Source organism: Crinia signifera, chromosome 5 (assembly GCF_055691185.1).
Source record: "Crinia signifera chromosome 5, ASM5569118v1, whole genome shotgun sequence".
NCBI classification, from domain to species: domain Eukaryota; kingdom Metazoa; phylum Chordata; class Amphibia; order Anura; family Myobatrachidae; genus Crinia; species Crinia signifera.
This window is the reverse complement of record NC_139221.1, coordinates 334,190,209-334,216,868: the sequence shown is the minus strand read 5'-3', so window position 1 is coordinate 334,216,868 and position 26,660 is coordinate 334,190,209. Positions and strand designations below refer to the sequence as shown.

At 55.7% G+C, this 26,660-nt stretch overlaps 1 protein-coding gene across 2 annotated transcripts in view; it reads right to left on the bottom strand.

Moving 5' to 3' along the window:
* Positions 1-6,766: 6,766 nt before the first annotated feature.
* LOC146079796 (uncharacterized) overlaps positions 6,767-26,660 on the bottom strand; it is a 45,488-nt gene continuing 25,594 nt past the window's right edge. For both annotated transcript variants that reach the window (XM_083186439.1, XM_083186440.1), the window contains exons 7-9: positions 25,536-25,580; positions 25,415-25,453; positions 6,767-7,063 (exon numbers count right to left, since the gene is read on the bottom strand). In XM_083186439.1, the coding sequence (XP_083042565.1) occupies positions 7,047-7,063; positions 25,415-25,453; positions 25,536-25,580 (101 nt within the window). In that variant the 3' untranslated portion in view covers positions 6,767-7,046. The remainder of the gene's footprint in view (positions 7,064-25,414; positions 25,454-25,535; positions 25,581-26,660) is intronic.

Here is a 26,660-nt window from a genome sequence, read left to right as displayed (position 1 = left end):
TCCAGATACCCCTGAGCCCTGTGCACCTCAGGGTGTACCCCACCCCCACATCCCCAGTCCAGATATCCCTGAGCCCTGTGCACCTCAGGGTGTACCCCACCCCCACATCCCCAGTCCAGATATCCCTGAGCCCTGCGCACCTCAGGGTGTACCCCACACACACATCCCCAGTCCAGATACCCCTGAGCCCTGCGCACCTCAGGGTGTACCCCACACACACATCCCCAGTCCAGATATCCCTGAGCACTGTGCACCTCAGGGTGTACCCCACCCCCACCTCCCCAGTCCAGATACCCCTGAGCCCTGCGCACCTCAGGGTGTACCCCACCCCCACCTCCCCAGTCCAGATACCGCTGAGCCCTGCGCACCTCAGGGTGTACCCCACCTCCCCAGTCCAGATACCCCTGAGCCCTGCGCACCTCAGGGTGTACCCCACCCCCACATCGCTCAGCCACAGTCTCAGGAATATATAAAAGACAGAAAAAAAGTAGCGCTAGTAACACCAATGAACATTCGTATGAAATTTAATAACAGGAATTAAAAACAAATTGATAATAAAACCACAGGATCCGTTCCTATATATGCCACCACAAGATGGATGAGTTCCAATAATATCCAAAGGATGATAAGATGGGCACCAGTTGGTGGTGTGCTGGTAATAGATGTATAGTTACCACAGTTGTCACACTTGGGTCACCAGGAGGAATTGTTCCATTCGGAGTGCATGTCAGCACTAACTCTCCAAAACAGGTGAAGGTGCCAAACGTCCAATGGAGGAAATGTGCAAAGAAGCGCAGTAATGGCGCAAGTGGTGGCTGGTCCAGATCAAGTGAAATAAAAAGTGCTGGGTGCAATGTCCAGGGCTCCAGTCTCAGGAATAAAGTTCTCGGGACTCCCTAGTGCTAAATGCACGTCAGCACCAGAGTCTAGTAGACCAACCGCTACTTGGGTTCCTACTGTATCCACGTGCAGGTTACCTTGGGGCTGTTCCTGGGGTCCTTCCACCCACAGAACAGCGATCATGGGATTCCCTGCATGACCTGTCACCGGAACAAGTGATGATTCAGGGCAATGTGTACTGCGGCCAGTTGGTCCCACACCCTCCCTGCACACATAGTCTCCTCAATGACTATGTCCGCTTCACAGTCAGCCCCTTCCGGCAACAAATCTGGGGCCACTGGTGGGAACACGCTGCTCACATCTGGGCCTTGTGATATCTCCTGAGCAGGCTTCACAATGAATGCAGCAGGCCGGGGTACCATAGTAACATAGTAACATAGTACCATAGTAACATAGTACCATAGTAACATAGTAACATAGTACCATAGTAAAATAGTAACATAGTAACATTGGCCCTTATTCTGATCGGTGCGGATATTCCCGCATGCGGACGGACCGCCGATGTTGATCGTCTGCGCATGTGCAGAGGTCACTCTGCGCATGTGCAGGCGATTTCGCCGCACGGATTCTTTATACGCCGCACAGGGGTTCGGCGACCATCGAATGCAGGGGCTGCTCCCACCATGGAGGAGGCGTATCCCCGTCCAATTTCATGCGGATCGCCACATATCCGCGTACGGACGGCAGGTGGCGATCCGTATGGAAGGCGGGGATTCGCCTGCACGGTTGCGGCCGCATATTCTGATCGGGCCGCACCGATCAGAATAAGGGCCATAGCAACATAGTACCATAGTATTATAGTAACATAGTAACATAGTAACATAGTAACCTAGGCCCTTATTCTGATCGGTGCGGCCCGATCAGAATATGCGGCCGCAACCGTGCAGGCGAATCCCCGCCTTCCATACGGATCGCCACCTCCGTCCGTACGCGGATATGTGGTGATCCGCATGAAATTGGACGGGGATACGCCTCCTCCGTCTTGGGAGCAGCCCCTGCATTCGATGGTCGCCGAACATCGAATGCAGGGCCGCACGCTCCACCAGGTCCCGCAACACAAGACCACACGGACACTTGTCCGTGTGAAATCATGTATGGGGGCGGGCAGCTGACATCCGGCGATGTCAGATGCCCGCCCCGTACCCACGCGTCACGGCCTCATTACCATGCATACGCCCCGCGTTTGCATGGGAACGCCCATGAAACGGGGGGCGTATGCATAGGGTAATGAGGCTAAGTAGCCCCTCACGCCCCTCTACGCCCCCTGTGCGGCGTATAAAGAATCCGTGCGGCGAAATCGCCTGCACATGCGCAGACGATCAACATCGGCGGAACGTCCGCATGCGGGAATTTCCGCACCGATCAGAATAAGGGCCCTAGTACCATAGTAAAATAGTAACATAGTAACATAGGGCCTTATTTTGGTTCATTCTTTCTGACAAAATCCTTCTTAGATGGACAAAACCATGTGCACTGCAGGGGGGTAGATGTAACATGTGCAGAGAGAATTAGATTTGGGTGAGTAATTTTGTTTCTGTGCAGGGAAAATACTGACTGCTTTATTTTTACACTGCAATATAGATCTCACTTTGAAGTAAAACCCCACCCAAATCTAATTCTCTCTGCACATGTTACATCTGCCCCACCTGCAGTGCACATGGTTTTGCCCATCTAAGAAGGATTTTGTCAGAAAGAATGAACCAAAATAAGGCCCATAGTAACATAGTACCATAGTATTATAGTATTATAGTAACATAGTAACATATTACCATAGTAACATAGTAACATGGGGCCTTATTTTGGTTCATTCTTTCTGACAAAATCCTTCTTAGATGGGCAAAACCATGTGCACTGCAGGTGGGGCAGATGTAACATGTGCAGAGAGAATTAGATTTGGGTGGGGTTTTACTTCAAAGTGAGATCTATATTGCAGTGTAAAAATAAAGCAGCCAGTATTTTCCCTGCACAGAAACAAAATTACTCACCCAAATCTAATTCTCTCTGCACATGTTACATCTGCCCCCCTGCAGTGCACATGGTTTTGTCCATCTAAGAAGGATTTTGTCAAAAAGAATGAACCAAAATAAGGCCCATAGTCATTTAGGCTAAAAAAAATGTTAGTCCATCAAATCCAACCTATCTGACTTGTAACTACTGACTTGCATAAGTCATATCTATAGCATACCTCCCAACTTGTGTCCGGATGAAATAGGGACCTGTCCCGACGTCCCACCCGCAGCAGGCATTGTCCCGCTGCGGGGGGTGGCAGTTGGGAGACCCCCCAATCTAGTAGAATAGACGCTGTGCGCATGCGCACAGCGTCTATTCTCGTATGAAAATGAGGTCACGGCTAATTAGCATAAGCTGCGCCCTCATTTGCATACGCCCCGCCCCCTTTTCGGGCGCTCGCGCGGCGATGAGGGCGCGGCTTATGCTAATTAGCCGCGACCTCATTTTCATACGAGAATAGACGCTGTGCGCATGCGCACAGCGTCTATTCTACTAGATTGGGGGGTCTCCCAACTGCCACCCCCCGCAGCGGGACAATGCCTGCCGCGGGTGGGACGTCGGGACAGGACCCGAAAATCGGGACTGTCCCGACGGAATCGTGACAGTTGGGAGGTATGCTATAGGATTCCCTTAGTGGCCAGTTTTGATGTAAATTCATTAACAGTAGTTGCTGTAACCACCCCACCGGCAATGAGTTCCAGAATGTTACTGCCCTAATGGTGAAGAATCCTCTTCTTAATTCAGTACGGAATTTATTTTCCCGGAGCCTCAGTACATGCCCGCGTGTCCTAAGTATAGGCCTGTTACTGACCAATCATCTCCCAGTTCCATGTGATTCCCAATCCTGTATTTGTACATACTAATAATATCACCTCTCAGCCTCCGTTTCTCCAGTGAGAACATATTCAGCCTGGTATAACCCATCTTTGTATTCTAGTGATTCCAGACCTGTTACTAGCTTAGTCGCCCTTCTCTGTACCTGTTCCAATTCATTTATGTCCTTTATAAGGTGCGGTGCCCAGAACTGAACACAATATTCGAAGTGTGGTCTCACCAATGCCTTGTACAGAGGCACTATCACATTGGCATCCCTTCAATCCATACCTCTTATAATGCATGCCAGTGCCTGGTTTGCTTTTGCTGCTGCACTTGAGCAGGGTGCACTATTACCCAATTTATCATCTATGATGACCCCCAAGTCCTTCTCTACAGCAGAATTCCATTTAATAACTCCATTTAGCCTATAAGTAGCTTGTTCATTTATGTTCCTTACTTTACATTTTTCAATGTTAAACTGCATTTTCCTCCATTCCGCCCACCTTTACAGTTTATTAGGTCACTTTGTAGTGTTTCCACATCTTCTCCTGAGTTAATTTCCTTACTTAATTTTGTGTCGTCTGCAAATATTGCAAGTTTACTCACTATGTCACTTCCAATATCATTAATGAATATATTAAACAAGGTGGGTCCGAATATTGAACCTTGCGGGACTCCACTTTGGACCTTACCCCAGCTGGAATGTATGCCATTTACCACCACTCTCTGTCCCTGATTGTGCAACTAGTTTTTAATCCATTTACAAATTTTTATCTCCTAACCCTAAATTTCCTAGTTTCATTAATAACTTTTTATGAGGCACTGTGTCAAAAGCTTTAGCGAAATCAAGCAGTATTCCATCAAGAGATTTCCCTAAGTCCAGCCCCCTACTGACTTTCTCATAGAAGCTAATTAAATTAGTCTGACATGATCTATTTTTGATGAACCCATGCTGAGCCTTACTTATCACCTTCTCCTGTTCTAAAAATTTTGGGATACTATCTCTTATTATTCCTTCTAATATTTTCCCCACAATGGATGTATTGGTGACCGGCCTATAATTTTCAGGGTTAGTTTTGCTACCTTTCTTCCATATTGGTACTACGTTAGCTATGCGCCAGTCCCTTGGTACCATCCCTGAGTTTATTGATTCCCCGAATATCAGATATGGTAGTGCTATGACAGAACTCAATTATTTTATTATCCTAGGGTGTATTCTGTCCGGGCCAGGAGATTTGTTACTATTTAGATTCTGTAATCTATTCATGACAATTTCCTCACTCAGTTTGGGAGCAATCAAGAGCCGAGCATTTAATCTGTGGGAGATCTTCTGAAGATTCTTCCCTTGTAAATACCGAAGCAAAAAATTCATTGAATAATTCCGCTTTCTCTTTTCCTTCTATTACCAGGGGACCCTGCTTATTTTTTACTGGGCCAACATTTTCCTTCCTTAACCGTTTCCCGTTTATATAACTGTAGAATTTTTTGTGATTTCCACGAGGGGAACCACGGTAGGCTGGGTCATTGGTTCCAGAGCTGGTAATAGAATATGTTCGGGGAGCTGCATTTCAGCATCTACCCAGCGGCACTGCTCCACCATCGGGTATTAAGCTTTCTACAGTCATAGGCATATTGCTGCGCTATTTCAAATCAGTCCTGCACTTCTCTCAGCAGTAGGCCAGGACTTGTACCGGGACCCCAGCTGATAAACTCAGCACGATACATGCCAAAAACTTTGCTCTCATCGTCTCGTGCATTATCTTACCCAGTGCCCAAAATAATCAGTATTGTTAACCGGCGTCCTACAGTATCAGTATTGTTACTCGGCGTCCTACAGTATCAGTATTGTTACCCGGCATTCTAGAGTATCAGTATTTTTACCCGGCGTCCTACAGTATCAGTGTTGTTACCCGCGTCCTAGAGTATCAGCATTGTTACCCGGTGCCCAAGAAAATCAGTATTGTTACCCGGCATCCTAGACTCTAGGATGCCGGGTAACAATATTGATTATCTTGGGCACCGGGTAACAATGCTGATACTCTAGGGCACCGGGTAACAATGCTGATACTCTAGGACCTAGAGTATCAGTATTGTTACCATGGCATCCTAAAGTATCAATGTTGTTACCCGGTGCCCTAGAGTATCAGTATTGTTACCCGGCACCCTAGAGTATCAGTATTGTTACCTGGTGTCCTGCAGTATCAGTACTGTTACCTGGCACCATAGAATATCAGTATTGTTACCCGTCGCCCTAGAGAATCAGTATCGTTACCCAGTGCCCAAGAGTATCAGTACTGCTACCATGGCGTCCTACAGTATCAGTGTTGTTACCCGGTGTGCTACAGTATCAATGTTGTTACCCGGTGTGCTACAGTATAACTGTTGTTACCCGGCGTCCTACAGTATCGATATTGTTACCTGGTGTCCTGCAGTATTAGCATTGTTACCCGGTGCCTTAGAGTATCAGTATTGTTACCATGGAGAATGAGGTGGGAGACTATTTTGGAGTATGTGCTTTGTGCTTAGGTATTGACAATGAAAAAGTGAAGAACTCATGACCTTTCCGTGTCTCGACCTTGGCCCCGTTGACCTTTTGGTGTGGCCCTACACTGTTGTCCTAGACAATGTCTACCCGTCTGTGCTTCTGATACACGTGTGTTATCACTGGCAGCCTCTAGCATGGGTTGTGTTTATCATTTTTACCATAATTTGATTTGGTCCTGGAACAACAACCAACGGCACCTGTACAAGAGTCTCATGGACCCCAGGGTGCCTAGGCTCATAGTTTGGGGTCTCCTACACAGATCCAGACTGGGGGTCATTTTGCCAGAGCTGTTCTGAGGAAGGGTATGGGGGCTGAAGGAATATTGTTGGGTCTGTGTCCCCTGGTGGACCTGTGATGGTCTGTATCCCAGGATCTCTGACAGATCTGACACTAGATACCACCAGGTGCGTCCGCTTCCTATCCCCCTGTATATCTGTATCGGTGGTGCTACAGCCATTGGTACAAATCACCGGAAACCTCCATAAATTGCTGAAATTACGTTTATTAGCAGAATGGACAGAACTTAATAAATGAAAGTACAGAAGAAAACAGAGACCTAATTCTATTTGTAGGTCATGGATTCCCCTTGTGAGACACATGGAGACATGCTGGGCAGGGAGATCCCCTCTGTTCTCAGGAAGCCACAAGTCCTCCCAATATCGGAACCGGTAGCGTCTTGCTTCAAAGTCCATGTAGGTGTTGCCATCTGCAGGGCTTCTCTCTGCAGAACCCAACAGGTCCCAAGGACAGGACATCACCAATGTAGCTGCCAGACTCAGGGGTGGGCAGCATCTGTAGGGGTAGGAAGCCCACAGTTGTATCAAAGAGGGTGGGGGATCCATAGTATCTGACGACATGGGGGCTGTACATGGTTGACTTAGTGAGGAGGTGCTCAGTGTACAGGCTTACTCAGTGAGGAGGTGCTCGGTGATTGGGCTGACTCAGTGAGGAGGTGCTCAGCAACCGGGCTGACTCAGTGAGGAGCTGCTCAGTAAACTGGCGAACTCAGTGAGGAGGTGCTCAGTGACCGGGCTGACTCAGTGAGGAGGTGTTCAGTGACAGGGCTGACTCAGTGAGGAGGTGTTCAGTGACCAGGCTGACTCAGTGAGGAGGTGCTCAGTAACCGGGCTGACTCAGTGAGGAGGTGCTCAGTGACTGGGCTGACTCAGTGAGGAGGTGCCCAGTAACCGGGATGACTCATTGTGGAGGTGCTCAGTGACCGGGCTGACTCAGTGTGGAGGTGCCCAGTGACCGGGCTGACTCATTGTGGAGGTGCTCAGTGACCGGGCTGACTCAGTGAGGAGGTGCTCAGTGACCGGGCTGACAGTGAGGAGGTGCTCAGTGACCGGGCTGACTCAGTGAGGAGGTGCTCAGTGACCGGGCTGACTCAGTGAGGAGGTGCTCAGTGACCGGCTGACTCATTGTGGAGGTGCTCAGTGACCGGGCTGACTCAGTGAGGAGGTGCTCAGTGACCGGGCTGACTCAGTGAGGAGGTGCTCAGTGACCGGGCTGACCCGGTGAGGAGGTGCTCAGTGACCGGGCTGACCCGGTGAGGAGGTGCTCAGTGACCGGGCTGACCCGGTGAGGAGGTGCTCAGTGACCGGGCTGACCCAGGGAGGAGGTGCTCAGTGACTGGGCTGACTCAGTGAGGAGGTGCCCAGTGACCGGGCTGACTCATTGTGGAGGTGCTCAGTGACTGGGCTGACTCAGTGCGGAGGTGCCCAGTGACCGGGCTGACTCATTGTGGAGGTGCTCAGAGACCGGGCTGACTCAGTGAGGAGGTGCTCAGTGACCGGGCTGACTTAGTGAGGAGGTGCTCAGTGACCGGGCTGACTCAGTGAGGAGGTGCTTAGTGACCGGGCTGACTCAGTGAGGAGGTGCTCAGTGACAAGGCTGACTCATTGTGGAGGTGCTCAGTGACCGGGCTGACTCAGTAAGGAGGTGCTCAGTGACCGGGCTGACTCAGTGAGGAGGTGCTCAGTGACTGGGCTGACTCGGTGAGGAGGTGCTCAGTGACCGGGCTGACTCGGTGAGAAGGTGCTCAATGACCGGGCTGACTCAGTGTAGAGGTGCTCAGTGACTGGGCTGACTCGGTGAGGAGGTGCTCAGTGACCGGGCTGACCCGGTGAGGAGGTGCTCAGTGAGCGGGCTGACCCAGGGAGGAGGTGCTCAGTAACCGGGCTGACCCGGTGAGGAGGTGCTCAGTGACCGGGCTGACCCGGTGAGGAGGTGCTCAGTGACCGGGCTGACCCAGGGAGGAGGTGCTCAGTGACTGGGCTGACTCAGTGAGGAGGTGCCCAGTGACCGGGCTGACTCATTGTGGAGGTGCTCAGTGACTGGGCTGACTCAGTGCGGAGGTGCCCAGTGACCGGGCTGACTCATTGTGGAGGTGCTCAGTGACCGGGCTGACTCAGTGAGGAGGTGCTCAGTGACCGGGCTGACTTAGTGAGGAGGTGCTCAGTGACCGGGCTGACTCAGTGAGGAGGTGCTCAGTGACCGGGCTGACTCAGTGAGGAGGTGCTCAGTGACAAGGCTGACTCATTGTGGAGGTGCTCAGTGACCGGGCTGACTCAGTGAGGAGGTGCTCAGTGACCGGGCTGACTCAGTGAGGAGGTGCTCAGTGACTGGGCTGACTCGGTGAGGAGGTGCTCAGTGACCGGGCTGACTCGGTGAGGAGGTGCTCAATGACCGGGCTGACTCAGTGTAGAGGTGCTCAGTGACCGGGCTGACCCGTGAGGAGGTGCTCAGTGACCGGGCTGACCCGGTGAGGAGGTGCTCAGTGACCGGGCTGACCCAGGGAGGAGGTGCTCAGTAACCGGGCTGACTCAGTGAGGAGCTGCTCAGTAAGTGAGGGTCAGACTCACTGGGGGGGATTACACCCGGCACCCGCACCCTGCTCTCCTGTACCAGTGATAGGCCAGACACTGGGAGGGGGATTATACCCGGAACCCGCTCCCCGCTCTCCTGTACTAGTGATAGGCCAGACACTGGGGGGGGAATATACCCGACACCCGCTCCCCGCTAACCTGTACTAGTGATAGACCAGACACTGGGGGGAATATACCCGGCACCCGCTCCCCGCTCTCCTGTACTAGTGATAGGCCAGACACTGGGGGGGATTATACCCGGCACCCCCTCCCCGCTCTCCTGTACTAGTGATAGACCAGACACTGGGGGGATTATACCCGGCACCCCCTCCCCGCTCTCCTGTACTAGTGATAGACCAGACACTGGGGGGATTATACCCGGCACCCGCTCCCCGCTCTCCTGTACTAGTGATAGGCCAGACACTGTGGGGGAATATACCCGGCACCCGCTCCCCGCTCTCCTGTACTACTGATAGGCCAGACACTGGGGGGGATTATACCTGGCACCCGCTCCCCGCTCTCCTGTACTAGTGATAGGCCAGACACTGGGGGGGAATATACCCGGCACCCGCTCCCCGCTCTCCTGTACTACTGATAGGCCAGACACTGGGGGGGATTATACCCGGCACCCGCTCCCTGCTCTCCTGTACTACTGATAGGCCAGACACTGGGGGGGATTATACCCGGCACCCGCTCCCTGCTCTCCTGTACTAGTGATAGGCCAGACACTGGGGGGGATTATACCCGGCACCCGCTCCCTGCTCTCCTTTACTAGTGATAGGTCAGACACTGGGGGGATTATACCCGGCACCCGCTCCCTGCTCTCCTGTACTAGTGATAGGCCAGACACTGGGGGGGATTATACCCGGCACCCGCTCCCTGCTCTCCTTTACTAGTGATAGGTCAGACACTGGGGGGATTATACCCGGCACCCGCTCCCCGCTCTCCTGTACTAGTGATAGGTCAGACACTGGGGGGATTATACCCGGCACCCGCTCCCTGCTCTCCTGTACTAGTGATAGGCCAGACACTGGGGGGGAATATACCCGGCACCCGCTCCCCGCTCTCCTGTACTAGTGATAGGCCAGACACTGGGGGGATTATACCCGGCACCCGCTCCCTGCTCTCCTGAACTAGTGATAGGTCAGACACTGGGGGGGATTATACCCGGCACTCGCTCCCTGGTCTCCTGTACTAGTGATAGGCCAGACAGTGGGGGGATTATACCCGGCACCCGCTCCCTGCTCTCCTGTACTAGTGATAGGTCAGACACTGGGAGGGATTATACCCGACACCCGCTCCCTGCTCTCCAGTACTAGTGATAGGCCAGACAGTGGGGGGATTATACCCGGCACCCGCTCCCTGCTCTCCTGTACTAGTGATAGGTCAGACACTGGGGGGATTATACCCGGCACCCGCTCCCCACTCTCCTGTACTACTGATAGGCCAGACACTGGGGGGGATTATACCCGGCACCCGCTCCCTGCTCTCCTGTACTACTGATAGGCCAGACACTGGGGGGGATTATACCCGGCACCCGCTCCCTGCTCTCCTGTACTAGTGATAGGCCAGACACTGGGGGGGATTATACCCGGCACCCGCTCCCTGCTCTCCTTTACTAGTGATAGGTCAGACACTGGGGGGATTATACCCGGCACCCGCTCCCTGCTCTCCTGTACTAGTGATAGGCCAGACACTGGGGGGGATTATACCCAGCACCCGCTCCCTGCTCTCCTGTACTAGTGATAGGCCAGACACTGGGGGGATTATATCCAGCAACCGCTCCCTGCTCTCCTGTACTAGTGATAGACCAGACACTGGGGGGATTATACCCAGCACCCGCTCCCTGCTCTCCTGTACTAGTGATAGGCCAGACACTGGGGGGATTATATCCAGCAACCGCTCCCTGCTCTCCTGTACTAGTGATAGACCAGACACTGGGGGGATTATATCCAGCAACCGCTCCCTGCTCTCCTGTACTAGTGATAGACCAGACACTGGGGGGATTATACCCGGCACCCGCTCCCCGCTCTCCTGTACTAGTGATAGGCCAGACACTGGGGGGATTATATCCAGCAACCGCTCCCTGCTCTCCTGTACTAGTGATAGACCAGACACTGGGGGGATTATATCCAGCAACCGCTCCCTGCTCTCCTGTACTAGTGATAGACCAGACACTGGGGGGATTATACCCGGCACCCGCTCCCCGCTCTCCTGTACTAGTGATAGGCCAGACACTGGGGGGGAATATACCCGGCACCCGCTCCCCGCTCTCCTGTACTACTGATAGGCCAGACACTGGGGGGGATTATACCCGGCACCCGCTCCCCGCTCTCCTGTACTAGTGATAGGCCAGACACTGGGGGGGAATATACCCGGCACCCGCTCCCCGCTCTCCTGTACTACTGATAGGCCAGACACTGGGGGGGATTATACCCGGCACCCGCTCCCTGCTCTCCTGTACTACTGATAGGCCAGACACTGGGGGGGATTATACCCGGCACCCGCTCCCTGCTCTCCTGTACTAGTGATAGGCCAGACACTGGGGGGGATTATACCCGGCACCCGCTCCCTGCTCTCCTTTACTAGTGATAGGTCAGACACTGGGGGGATTATACCCGGCACCCGCTCCCTGCTCTCCTGTACTAGTGATAGGCCAGACACTGGGGGGGATTATACCCGGCACCCGCTCCCTGCTCTCCTTTACTAGTGATAGGTCAGACACTGGGGGGATTATACCCGGCACCCGCTCCCCGCTCTCCTGTACTAGTGATAGGTCAGACACTGGGGGGATTATACCCGGCACCCGCTCCCTGCTCTCCTGTACTAGTGATAGGCCAGACACTGGGGGGGAATATACCCGGCACCCGCTCCCCGCTCTCCTGTACTAGTGATAGGCCAGACACTGGGGGGATTATACCCGGCACCCGCTCCCTGCTCTCCTGAACTAGTGATAGGTCAGACACTGGGGGGGATTATACCCGGCACTCGCTCCCTGGTCTCCTGTACTAGTGATAGGCCAGACAGTGGGGGGATTATACCCGGCACCCGCTCCCTGCTCTCCTGTACTAGTGATAGGTCAGACACTGGGAGGGATTATACCCGACACCCGCTCCCTGCTCTCCAGTACTAGTGATAGGCCAGACAGTGGGGGGATTATACCCGGCACCCGCTCCCTGCTCTCCTGTACTAGTGATAGGTCAGACACTGGGGGGATTATACCCGGCACCCGCTCCCCACTCTCCTGTACTAGTGATAGGCCAGACACTGGGGGGGATTATACCCGGCACCCGCGCCCTGCTCTCCTGTACTACTGATAGGCCAGACACTGGGGGGGGATTATACCCGGCACCCGCTCCCTGCTCTCCTGTACTAGTGATAGGCCAGACACTGGGGGGGATTATACCCGGCACCCGCTCCCTGCTCTCCTTTACTAGTGCTAGGTCAGACACTGGGGGGATTATACCCGGAACCCGCTCCCTGCTCTCCTGTACTAGTGATAGGCCAGACACTGGGGGGGATTATACCCGGCACCCGCTCCCTGCTCTCCTGTACTAGTGATAGGCCAGACACTGGGGGGGATTATACCCAGCACCCGCTCCCTGCTCTCCTGTACTAGTGATAGGCCAGACACTGGGGGGATTATATCCAGCAACCGCTCCCTGCTCTCCTGTACTAGTGATAGACCAGACACTGGGGGGATTATACCCAGCACCCGCTCCCTGCTCTCCTGTACTAGTGATAGGCCAGACACTGGGGGGATTATATCCAGCAACCGCTCCCTGCTCTCCTGTACTAGTGATAGACCAGACACTGGGGGGATTATATCCAGCAACCGCTCCCTGCTCTCCTGTACTAGTGATAGGTCAGACACTGGGGGGGATTATACCCGGCACCCGCTCCCTGCTCTCCTGTACTAGTGATAGGCCAGACACTGGGGGGATTATACCCGGCACCCGCTCCCTGCTCTCCTGTACTAGTGATAGGCCAGACACTGGGGGGATTATACCCGGCACCCGCTCCCTGCTCTCCTGTACTAGTGATAGGTCAGACACGGGGGGAATATACCCGGCACCCGCTCCCTGCTCTCCTGTACTAGTGATAGGCCAGACACTGGGGGGATTATACCCGGCACCCGCTCCCTGCTCTCCTGTACTAGTGATAGGCCAAACACTGGGGGGATTATACCCGGCACCCGCTCCCTGCTCTCCTGTACTAGTGATAGGTCAGACACTGGGGGGATTATATCCAGCAACCGCTCCCTGCTCTCCTGTACTAGTGATAGGTCAGACACTGGAGGGGATTATACCCGGCACCCGCTCCCTGCTCTCCTGTACTAGTGATAGACCAGACACTAGGGGGGAAATTATACCCGGCACCCGCTCCCTGCTCTCCTGTACTAGTGATAGGCCAGACACTGGGGGGATTATACTTGGCACCCGCTCCCTGCTCTCCTGTACTAGTGATAGGCCAGACACTGGGGGGGATTATACAAGGCACCCGCTCCCTGCTCTCCTGTACTAGTGATAGGCCAGACACTGGGGGGATTATATCCAGCAACCGCTCCCTGCTCTCCTGTACTAGTGATAGGCCAGACACTGGGGGGATTATATCCAGCAACCGCTCCCTGCTCTCCTGTACTAGTGATAGACCAGACACTGGGGGGATTATACCCGGCACCCGCTCCCTGCTCTCCTTTACTAGTGATAGGTCAGACACTGGGGATATTATACCCGGCACCCGCTCCCCGCTCTCCTGTACTAGTGATAGGTCAGACACTGGGGGGATTATACCCGGCACCCGCTCCCTGCTCTCCTGTACTAGTGATAGGCCAGACACTGGGGGGGAATATACCCGGCACCCGCTCCCTGTTCTCCTGTACTAGTGATAGGCCTGACACTGGGGGGATTATACCTGGCACCCGCTCCCTGCTCTCCTGAACTAGTGATAGGTCAGAAACTGGGGGGGATTATACCCGGCACTCGCTCCCTGGTCTCCTGTACTAGTGATAGGCCAGACACTGGGGGGGATTATACCCGGCACCCGCTCCCTGCTCTCCTGTACTAGTGATAGGCCAGACACTGGGGGGATTATACCCGGCACCCGCTCCCTGCTCTCCTGTACTAGTGATAGGCCAGACACTGGGGGGGATTATACCCGGCACCCGCTCGCTGCTCTCCTGTATCAGTGATAGGTCAGACACTGGGGGGATTATACCCGGCACCCGCTCCCTGCTCTCCTGTACTAGTGATAGGTCAGACACTGGGGGGATTATACCCGTCACCCACTCCCTGCTCTCCTGTACTAGTGATAGACCAGACACTGGGGGGATTATACCCGGCACCCGCTCCCTGCTCTCCTGTACTAGTGATAGGCCAGACAGTGGGGGGAGTATACCCGGCACCTGCTCCCTGCTCTCCTGTACCAGTGATAGGTCAGACACTGGGGGGGGAATATACCCGGCACCCGCTCCCTGCTCTCCTGTACTAGTGATAGGCCAGACACTGGGGGGATTATACCCGGCACCCGCTCCCTGCTCTCCTGTACTAGTGATAGGCCAAACACTGGGGGGATTATACCCGGCACCCGCTCCCTGCTCTCCTGTACTAGTGATAGGTCAGACACTGGGGGGATTATATCCAGCAACCGCTCCCTGCTCTCCTGTACTAGTGATAGGTCAGACACTGGAGGGGATTATACCCGGCACCCGCTCCCTGCTCTCCTGTACTAGTGATAGGCCAGACACTGGGGGCGATTATACCCGGCACCCGCTCCCTGCTCTCCTGTACTAGTGAGAGGCCAGACACTGGGGGGATTATACTTGGCACCCGCTCCCTGCTCTCCTGTACTAGTGATAGGCCAGACACTGGGGGGGATTATACAAGGCACCCGCTCCCTGCTCTCCTGTACTAGTGATAGGCCAGACACTGGGGGGATTATATCCAGCAACCGCTCCCTGCTCTCCTGTACTAGTGATAGACCAGACACTGGGGGGATTATACCCAGCACCCGCTCCCTGCTCTCCTGTACTAGTGATATGCCAGACACTCGGGGATTATACCCGGCACCCGCTCCCTGCTCTCCTTTACTAGTGATAGGTCAGACACTGGGGGGATTATACCCGGCACCCGCTCCCCGCTCTCCTGTACTAGTGATAGGTCAGACACTGGGGGGATTATACCCGGCACCCGCTCCCTGCTCTCCTGTACTAGTGATAGGCCAGACACTGGGGGGGAATATACCCGGCACCCGCTCCCCGTTCTCCTGTACTAGTGATAGGCCTGACACTGGGGGGATTATACCTGGCACCCGCTCCCTGCTCTCCTGAACTAGTGATAGGTCAGAAACTGGGGGGGATTATACCCGGCACTCGCTCCCTGGTCTCCTGTACTAGTGATAGGCCAGACACTGGGGGGGATTATACCCGGCACCCGCTCCCTGCTCTCCTGTACTAGTGATAGGCCAGACACTGGGGGGATTATACCCGGCACCCGCTCCCTGCTCTCCTGTACTAGTGATAGGCCAGACACTGGGGGGGATTATACCCGGCACCCGCTCGCTGCTCTCCTGTATCAGTGATAGGTCAGACACTGGGGGGATTATACCCGGCACCCGCTCCCTGCTCTCCTGTACTAGTGATAGGTCAGACACTGGGGGGATTATACCCGTCACCCACTCCCTGCTCTCCTGTACTAGTGATAGACCAGACACTGGGGGGATTATACCCGGCACCCGCTCCCTGCTCTCCTGTACTAGTGATAGGCCAGACAGTGGGGGGATTATACCCGGCACCTGCTCCCTGCTCTCCTGTACCAGTGATAGGTCAGACACTGGGGGGGGATTATACCCGGCACCCGCTCCCTGCTCTCCTGTACTAGTGATAGGCCAGACACTGGGGGGGATTATACCCGGCACCCGCTCCCTGCTCTCCTTTACTAGTGATAGGTCAGACACTGGGGGGATTATACCCGGCACCCGCTCCCTGCTCTCCTGTACTAGTGATAGGTCAGACACTGGGGGGATTATACCCGGCATCCGCTCGCTGCTCTCCTGTACTAGTGATAGGCCAGACACTGGGGGGATTATACCCGGCACCCGCTCCCTGCTCTCCTGTACCAGCGATAGGTCAGACACTGGGGGGATTATACCCGGCACCCGCTCCCTGCTCTCCTGTGCTAGTGATAGGCCAGACAATGGGGGGGAATATACCCGGCACCCGCTCCCCGCTCTCCTGTACTAGTGATAGGCCAGACACTGGGGGGGATTATACCCGGCACCCGCTCGCTGCTCTCCTGTACTAGTGATAGGGCAGACACTGGGGGGATTATACCCGGCACCCGCTCCCTGCTCTCCTGTACTAGTGATAGGCCAGACACTCGGGATTATACCCGGCACCCGCTCCCTGCTCTCCTGTACTAGTGATAGACCAGACACTGGGGGGGAATATACCCGGCACCCGCTCCCTGCTCTCCTGTACTAGTGATAGGCCAGACACTGGGGGGATTATACCCTGCACCCGCTCCCTGCTCTCCTGTACTAGTGATAGACCAGACACTGGGAGGGATTATACCCGGCACCCGCTCCCTGCTCTCCTGTACTAGTGATAGACCAGACACTGGGGGGAATATACCCGGCACCCGCTCCCTGCTCTCCTGTACTAGTGATAGGTCAGACACTGGGAGGGGGATTATACCCGGCACCCGCTCCCTGCTATCCTGTACTAGTGATAGACCAGACACTGGGAGGGATTATACCCGGAACCCGCTCCCTGCTCTCCTGTACTAGTGATAGGCCAGGCACTGGGGGAGGGATTATACCCGGCACCCGCTCCCTGCTCTCCTGTACTAGTGATAGGCCAGACACTGGGGGGGATTATACCCGGCACCCGCTCCCTGCTCTCCTGTACTAGTGATAGGCCAGGCACTGGGGGAGGGATTATACCCGGCACCCGCTCCCTGCTCTCCTGTACTAGTGATAGGCCAGACACTGGGGGGGATTATACCCGGCACCCGCTCCCTGCTCTCCTGTACTAGTGATAGGCCAGACACTGGGGGGGAATATACCCGGCACCCGCTCCCTGCTCTCCTGTACTAGTGATAGGTCAGACACTGGGGGGGGAATATACCCGGCACCCGCTCCCCGCTCTCCTGTACTAGTGATAGGCCAGACACTGGGGGGGATATACCCGGCACCCGCTCCCCGCTCTCCTGTACTAGTGATAGGTCAGACACTGGGGGGGGGAATATACCCGGCACCCGCTCCCTGCTCTCCTGTACTAGTGATAGGCCAGACACTGGGGGGATTATACCCGGCACCCGCTCCCTGCTCTCCTGTACTAGTGATAGGCCAGACACTGGGGGGATTATACTTGGCACCCGCTCCCTGCTCTCCTGTACTAGTGATAGGCCAGACACTGGGGGGGATTATACAAGGCACCCGCTCCCTGCTCTCCTGTACTAGTGATAGGCCAGACACTGGGGGGATTATATCCAGCAACCGCTCCCTGCTCTCCTGTACTAGTGATAGACCAGACACTGGGGGGATTATATCCAGCAACCGCTCCCTGCTCTACTGTACTAGTGATAGACCAGACACTGGGGGGATTATACCCAGCACCCGCTCCCTGCTCTCCTGTACTTGTGATAGGCCAGACACTGGGGGGATTATATCCAGCAACCGCTCCCTGCTCTCCTGTACTAGTGATAGACCAGACACTGGGGGGATTATATCCAGCAACCGCTCCCTGCTCTCCTGTACTAGTGATAGGCCAGACTCTGGGGGGATTATACCCGGCACCCGCTCCCTGCTCTCCTGTACTAGTGATAGGCCAGACACTGGGGGGATTATACCCGGCACCCGCTCCCTGCTCTCCTGTACTAGTGATAGGTCAGACATGGGGGGAATATACCCGGCACCCGCTCCCTGCTCTCCTGTACTAGTGATAGGCCAGACACTGGGGGGATTATACCCGGCACCCGCTCCCTGCTCTCCTGTACTAGTGATAGGCCAGACACTGGGGGGATTATACCCGGCACCCGCTCCCTGCTCTCCTGTACTAGTGATAGGTCAGACACGGGGGGAATATACCCGGCACCCGCTCCCTGCTCTCCTGTACTAGTGATAGGCCAGACACTGGGGGGATTATACCCGGCACCCGCTCCCTGCTCTCCTGTACTAGTGATAGGCCAAACACTGGGGGGATTATACGCGGCACCCGCTCCCTGCTCTCCTGTACTAGTGATAGGTCAGACACTGGGGGGATTATATCCAGCAACCGCTCCCTGCTCTCCTGTACTAGTGATAGGCCAGACACTGGGGGGATTATACCCGGCACCCGCTCCCTGCTCTCCTGTACTAGTGATAGGTCAGACACTGGGGGGATTATATCCAGCAACCGCTCCCTGCTCTCCTTTACTACTGATAGGCCAGACACTGGGGGGGGATTATACCCGGCACCCGCTCCCTGCTCTCCTGTACTAGTGATAGGTCAGACACTGGAGGGGATTATACCCGGCACCCGCTCCCTGCTCTCCTGTACTAGTGATAGGTCAGACACTGGGGGGGATTATACCTAGCACCCGCTCCCTGCTCTCCTGTACTAGTGATAGGTCAGACACTGGGGGGATTATACCCAGCACCCGCTCCCTGCTCTCCTGTACTAGTGATAGGTCAGACACTGGGGGGATTATACCCGGCACCCGCTCCCTGCTCTCCTGTACTAGTGATAGGCCAGACACTGGGGGGATTATACCCGGCACCCGCTCCCTGCTCTCCTGTACTAGTGATAGGCCAGACACTGGGGGGGGATTATACCCGGCACCCGCTCCCTGCTCTCCTGTATTAGTGATAGGCCAGACACTGGGGGGATTATACCCGGCACCCGCTCCCTGCTCCCCTGTACTAGTGATAGGCCAGACACTGGGGGGGGATTATACCCGGCACCCGCTCCCTGCTCTCCTGTACTAGTGATAGGTCAGACACTGGGGGGGAATATACCCGACACCCGCTCCCCGCTCTCCTGTACTACTGATAGGCCAGACACTGGGGGGGATTATACCCGGCACCCGCTCCCCGCTCTCCTGTACTAGTGATAGGCCAGACACTGGGGGGATTATACCCGGCACCCGCTCCCCGCTCTCCTGTGCTAGTGATAGACCAGACACTGGGGGGATTATACCCGGCACCCGCTCCCTGCTCTCCTGTACCAGTGATAGGTCAGACACTGGGGGGGATTATACCCAGCACCCGCTCCCTGCTCTCCTGTACCAGTGATAGGCCAGACACTGGGGGGATTATACCCGGCACCCGCTCCCTGCTCTCCTGTACCAGTGATAGGCCAGACACTGGGGGGATTATACCCGGCACCCGCTCCCTGCTCTCCTGTACTAGTGATAGGCCAGACACTGGGGGGATTATACCCGGCACCCGCTCCCTGCTCTCCTGTACTAGTGATAGGCCAGACACTGGGGGGGATTATACCCGGCACCCGCTCCCCGCTCTCCTGTACTAGTGATAGGCCAGACACTGGGGGGATTATACCCGGCACCCGCTCCCCGCTCTCCTGTACTAGTGATAGACCAGACACTGGGGGGAATATACCCGGCACCCGCTCCCCGCTCTCCTGTACTACTGATAGGCCAGACACTGGGGGGGATTATACCCGGCACCCGCTCCCTGCTCTCCTGTACTAGTGATAGGCCAGACACTGGGGGGGAATATACCCGGCACCCGCTCCCTGCTCTCCTGTACTAGTGATAGGTCAGACACTGGGAGGGATTATACCCGGCACCCGCTCCCTGCTCTCCTGTACTAGTGATAGGCCAGACACTGGGGGGATTATACCCGGCACCCACTCCCTGCTCTCCTGTACTAGTGATAGACCAGACACTGGGGGGGATTATACCCGGCACCCGCTCCCTGCTCTCCTGTACTAGTGATAGGCCAGACACTGGGGGGATTATACCCGGCACCCGCTCCCTGCTCTCCTGTACTAGTGATAGGCCAGACACTGGGGGATTATACCCGGCACCCGCTCCCTGCTCTCCTGTACTAGTGATAGGCCAGACACTGGGGGGATTATACCCGGCACCTGCTCCCTGCTCTCCTGTACTAGTGATAGGCCAGACACTGGGGGGATTATACCCGGCACCCGCTCCCTGGTCTCCTGTACTAGTGATAGGCCAGACACTGGGGGGGAATATACCCGGCATCCGCTCCCCGCTCTCCTGTACTAGTGATAGGCCAGACACTGGGTTGGATTATACCCGGCACCCGCTCCCTGCTCTCCTGTACTAGTGATAGGCCAGACACTGGGGGGATTATACCCGGCATCCGCTCCCTGCTCTCCTGTACTAGTGATAGACCAGACACTGGGAGGGATTATACCCAGCACCCACTCCCTGCTCTCCTGTACTAGTGATAGGTCAGACAGTGGGGGGATTATACCCGGCACCCGCTCCCTGCTCTCCTGTACTAGTGATAGGCCAGACAGTGGGGGGAATATACCCGGCACCCGCTCCCCGCTCTCCTGTACTAGTGATAGGCCAGACACTGGGGGGGAATATACCCGGAACCCGCTCCCTGCTCTCCTGTACTAGTGATAGGCCAGACACTGGGGGGGAATATACCCGGCACCCGCTCCCTGCTCTCCTGTACTAGTGATAGGCCAGACACTGGGGGGGAATATACCCGGCACCCGCTCCCTGCTCTCCTGTACTAGTGATAGGCCAGACACTGGGGGGATTATATCCAGCAACCGCTCCCTGCTCTCCTGTACTAGTGATAGACCAGACACTGGGGGGAATATACCCGGCACCCGCTCCCTGCTCTCCTGTACTAGTGATAGACCAGACACTGGGGGGATTATACCCGGCACCCGCTCCCTGCTCTCCTGTACTAGTGATAGACCAGACACTGGGGGGGATTATACCCGGCACCCGCTCCCTGCTCTCCTGTACTAGTGATAGGCCAGACACTGGGGGGATTATACCCGGCACCCGCTCCCTGCTCTCCTGTACTAGTGATAGACCAGACACTGGGAGGGATTATACCCGGCACCCGCTCCCTGCTCTCCTGTACTAGTGATAGGCCAGACACTGGGGGGGAATATACCCGGCACCCGCTCCCTGCTCTCCAGTACTAGTGATAGGCCAAACACTAGGGGGGGATTATACCCGGCACCCGCTCCCTGCTCTCCTGTACTAGTGATAGGCCAGACACTGGGGGGATTATACCCGGCACCCGCTCCCTGCTCTCCTGTACTAGTGATAGGCCAGACACTGGGGGGATTATACCCGGCACCCGCTCCCTGCTCTCCTGTACTAGTGATAGGCCAGACACTGGGGGGATTATACCCGGCACCTGCTCCCTGCTCTCCTGTACTAGTGATAGGCCAGACACTGGGGGGATTATACCCGGCACCCGCTCCCTGGTCTCCTGTACTAGTGATAGGCCAGACACTGGGGGGGAATATACCCGGCATCCGCTCCCCGCTCTCCTGTACTAGTGATAGGCCAGACACTGGGGTGGATTATACCCGGCACCCGCTCCCTGCTCTCCTGTACTAGTGATAGGCCAGACACTGGGGGGATTATACCCGGCACCCGCTCCCTGCTCTCCTGTACTAGTGATAGACCAGACACTGGGAGGGATTATACCCAGCACCCACTCCCTGCTCTCCTGTACTAGTGATAGGTCAGACAGTGGGGGGATTATACACGGCACCCGCTCCCTGCTCTCCTGTACTAGTGATAGGCCAGACAGTGGGGGGAATATACCCGGCACCCGCTCCCCGCTCTCCTGTACTAGTGATAGGCCAGACACTGGGGGGGAATATACCCGGCACCCGCTCCCCGCTCTCCTGTACTAGTGATAGGCCAGACACTGGGGGGGAATATACCCGGCACCCGCTCCCTGCTCTCCTGTACTAGTGATAGGCCAGACACTGGGGGGGAATATACCCGGCACCCGCTCCCTGCTCTCCTGTACTAGTGATAGGCCAGACACTGGGGGGATTATATCCAGCAACCGCTCCCTGCTCTCCTGTACTAGTGATAGACCAGACACTGGTGGGAATATACCCGGCACCCGCTCCCTGCTCTCCTGTACTAGTGATAGGCCAGACACTGGGGGGATTATACCCGGCACCCGCTCCCTGCTCTCCTGTACTAGTGATAGACCAGACACTGGGAGGGATTATACCCGGCACCCGCTCCCTGCTCTCCTGTACTAGTGATAGGCCAGACACTGGGGGGGAATATACCCGGCACCCGCTCCCTGCTCTCCAGTACTAGTGATAGGCCAAACACTAGGGGGGGATTATACCCGGCACCCGCTCCCTGCTCTCCTGTACTAGTGATAGGCCAGACACTGGGGAGATTATATCCAGCAACCGCTCCCTGCTCTCCTGTACTAGTGATAGACCAGACACTGGGGGATTATACCCGGCACCCGCTCCCTGCTCTCCTGTACTAGTGATAGGTCAGACACTGGGGGGATTATACCCGGCACCCGCTCCCTGCTCTCCTGTACTAGTGATAGGCCAGACACTGGGGGGATTATACCCGGCACCCGCTCCCTGCTCTCCTGTACTAGTGATAGGCCAGACACTGGGGGGATTATACCCGGCACCCGCTCCCTGCTCTCCTGTACTAGTGATAGGCCAGACACTGGGGGGGAATATACCCGGCACCCGCTCCCTGCTCTCCTTTACTAGTGATAGGCCAGACAGTGGGGGGATTATACCCGGCACCCGCTCCCTGCTCTCCTGTACTAGTGATAGGCCAGACACTGGGGGGGAATATACCCGGCACCCGCTCCCCGCTCTCCTGTACTAGTGATAGGCCAGACACTGGGGGGGGATTATACCCGGCACCCGCTCCCTGGTCTCCTGTACTAGTGATAGGCCAGACACTGAGGGGATTATACCCGGCACCCGCTCCCTGTTCTCCTGTACTAGTGATACGCCAGACATTGGGGGGAATATACCCAGCACCCGCTCCCTGCTCTCCTGTACTAGTGATAGGCCAGACACTGGGGGGGAATATACCCGGCACCCGCTCCCTGGTCTCCTGTACTAGTGATAGGCCAGACACTGGGGGGGAATATACCCGGCACCCGCTCCCTGCTCTCCTGTACTAGTGATAGGCCAGACACTGGGGGGATTATACCCGGCACCCGCTCCCCGCTCTCCTGTACTAGTTATAGGCCAGACACTGGGGGGATTATACCCAGCAACCGCTCCCTGCTCTCCTGTACCAGTGATAGACCAGACACTGGGGGGATTATACCCGGCACCCGCTCCCTGCTCTCCTGTACTAGTGATAGGCCAGACACTGGGGGGGGGGGATTATACCCGGCACCCGCTCCCTGGTCTCCTGTACTAGTGATAGGCCAGACACTGAGGGGATTATACCCGGCACCCGCTCCCTGCTCTCCTGTACTAGTGATAGGCCAGACACTGGGGGGGAATATACCCGGCACCCGCTCCCCGCTCTCCTGTACTAGTGATAGGTCAGACACTGGGGAGGGGATTATACCCGGCACCCGCTCCCTGGTCTCCTGTACTAGTGATAGGCCAGACACTGGGGGGATTATACCCGGCACCCGCTCCCTGCTCTCCTGTACTAGTGATAGGCCAGACAGGGGGGGGATTATACCCGGCACCCGCTCCCTGCTCTCCTGTACTACTGATAGGCCAGACACTGGGGGGATTATACCCGGCACCCGCTCCCCGCTCTCCTGTACTAGTTATAGGCCAGACACTGGGGGGATTATACCCAGCAACCGCTCCCTGCTCTCCTGTACCAGTGATAGACCAGACACTGGGGGGATTATACCCGGCACCCGCTCCCTGCTCTCCTGTACTAGTGATAGGCCAGACACTGGGGGGGATTATACCCGGCACCCGCTCCCTGCTCTCCTGTACTAGTGATAGACCAGACACTAGGGGGGAAATTATACCCGGCACCCGCTCCCTGCTCTCCTTTACTAGTGATAGGTCAGACACTGGGGAGGGGATTATACCCGGCACCCGCTCCCCGCTCTCCTGTACTACTGATAGGCCAGACACTGGGGGGGATTATACCCGGCACCCCCTCCCTGCTCTCCTGTACTAGTGATAGGTCAGACACTGGGGGGATTATACCTGGCACCCGCTCCCTGCTCTCCTGTACTAGTGATAGGCCAGGCACTGGGGGGGATTATACCCGGCACCCGCTCCCTGCTTTCCTTTACTAGTGATAGGCCAGACACTGGGGGAGGGATTATACCCGGCACCCGCTCCCTGCTCTCCTGTACTAGTGATAGGCCAGACAGTGGGGGGATTATACCCGGCACCCGCTCCCTGCTCTCCTGTACTAGTGATAGGCCAGACAGTGGGGGGATTATACCCGGCACCCGCTCCCTGCTCTCCTGTACTAGTGATAGGCCAGACACTGGGGGGGATTATACCCGGCACCCGCTCCCTGCTCTCCTGTACTAGTGATAGGCCAGACACTGGGGGGATTATACCCGGCACCCGCTCCCTGCTCTCCTGTACTAGTGATAGGCCAGACACTGGGGGATTATACCCGGCACCCGCTCCCTGCTCTCCTGTACTAGTGATAGTCCAGACACTGGGGGGATTATACCCGGCACCCGCTCCCTGCTCTCCTGTACTAGTGATAGGCCAGACAATGGGGGGATTATACCCGGCACCCGCTCCCTGCTCTCCTGTACTAGTGATAGGCCAGACACTGGGGGGGATTATACCCGGCACCCGCTCCCTGCTCTCCTGTACTAGTGATAGGCCAGACACTGGGGGGATTATACCCGGCACCCGCTCCCTGCTCTCCTGTACTAGTGATAGGCCAGACACTGGGGGGGAATATACCCGGCATCCGCTCCCCGCTCTCCTGTACTAGTGATAGCCTAGACACTAGGGGGGAAATTATACCCGGCACCCGCTCCCTGCTCTCCTGTACTAGTGATAGGCCAGGCACTGGGGGAGGGATTATACCCGGCACCCGCTCCCTGCTCTCCTGTACTAGTGATAGGCCAGACACTGGGGGGATTATACCCAGCAACCGCTCCCTGCTCTCCTGTACTAGTGATAGACCAGACACTGGGGGGAATATACCCGGCACCCGCTCCCTGCTCTCCTGTACTAGTGATAGGCCAGACACGGGGGGTTATACCCGGCACTAGCACCTCTCCTATAAACCCTCATTGGGGACCTCGCCCCGTCAGTGATGGTCAGGCCGGAGAGTTTAGTAATCAGTACTAAGGGGTATATTACCTGGGAGTGTAAACGATTCCTCAGACTCTGGATCTTCATCTGAAATCAGAAGAAAGTAGAAAATGAATGTTTGGATGAGTCGGGATTGTATTAGAGCTGGTTGGGCCTCTGCTTTTCTTACTTTCTTTAGACTCCAGAGACTCTGCCGTGATGTCCAGGACAGGACCTATGGAAGACAAGATGTCACCAGACATGGAGACCTACACACCATGGCTACTTCTGAGCCCATCCCCCACAGCACCTTCATTCTGAGGAGGAACCACAGGAGGTGAGGAGCACGGTAGCGCTAACTGGTAATAGGTTCCTCCTTCCAATTATAAAGAACTCTCCTAATTTTGCTTCTCGCCCAACATTTTGCCCAAGGACAATGGTGCCAGATTGCCCCATTATCGTCAACCCAACCCGGTATGTCTAGTAGATCATTACAGCAGTTCTGCAGACAGGTGCAACATCGATTCATTGCACAAACCACAATGCTATCAAATAGCTGTGGAAGAGAAAGGAACAATTCATGGGCCACTACGGATGTGACAATGTTTTAGGGGACCCAATATACTGTAGAATCATGGATCCATTCTGACCTGTAAGACCACCTTACTCCTTGTTTTAAGTCTTAATGTGAATATTAAAGTGTGGTTCAAGGATCTACGCCTACTACTGTAAAGGTGAACTAGGTGCCCTCTAACATAGGGCTCAGGATTCAGGGGATATAATGACAGGGAAGAGGCTAGGTTTGGGAAATTCTTGAGAAGAACTGAGGGCAAATTGGCAAGTTGGTGGATGTGGTTCATGGTTTTGACCAGAGGAGATTCTTTTGTAGCCAGAGGATAGTGCCGGTGGATGTGCCTGGCCCTGACCAAAAGAGATTCCCTGGTGGACAGTACCATTGGGTTTGTCCAGTCCGGACCAGAGGAGATCCCTGGCGGACAGTGCCGGTGGGTGTGTCCGGTCCTGGCCAAAGAAGATTCCCTAGAGAACAGTGCCGGTGGGTGTGTCTGGTCCTGACCAGAGGAGATTCCCTGGAGGACAGTGAAATTGGGTATGTCCAGTCCGGACCAGAGGAGATCCCTGGCGGACAGTGCCGGCGGGTGTGTCCGGTCCTGATCAGAGGAGATCCCTGGCGGACAGTACCATTGGGTTTGTCCAGTCCGGACCAGAGGAGATCCCTGGAGGACAGTGCCGGTGGGTGTGTCTGGTCCTGACCAGAGGAGATTCCCTGGAGGATAGTGCCGGTGGGTGTGTCCGG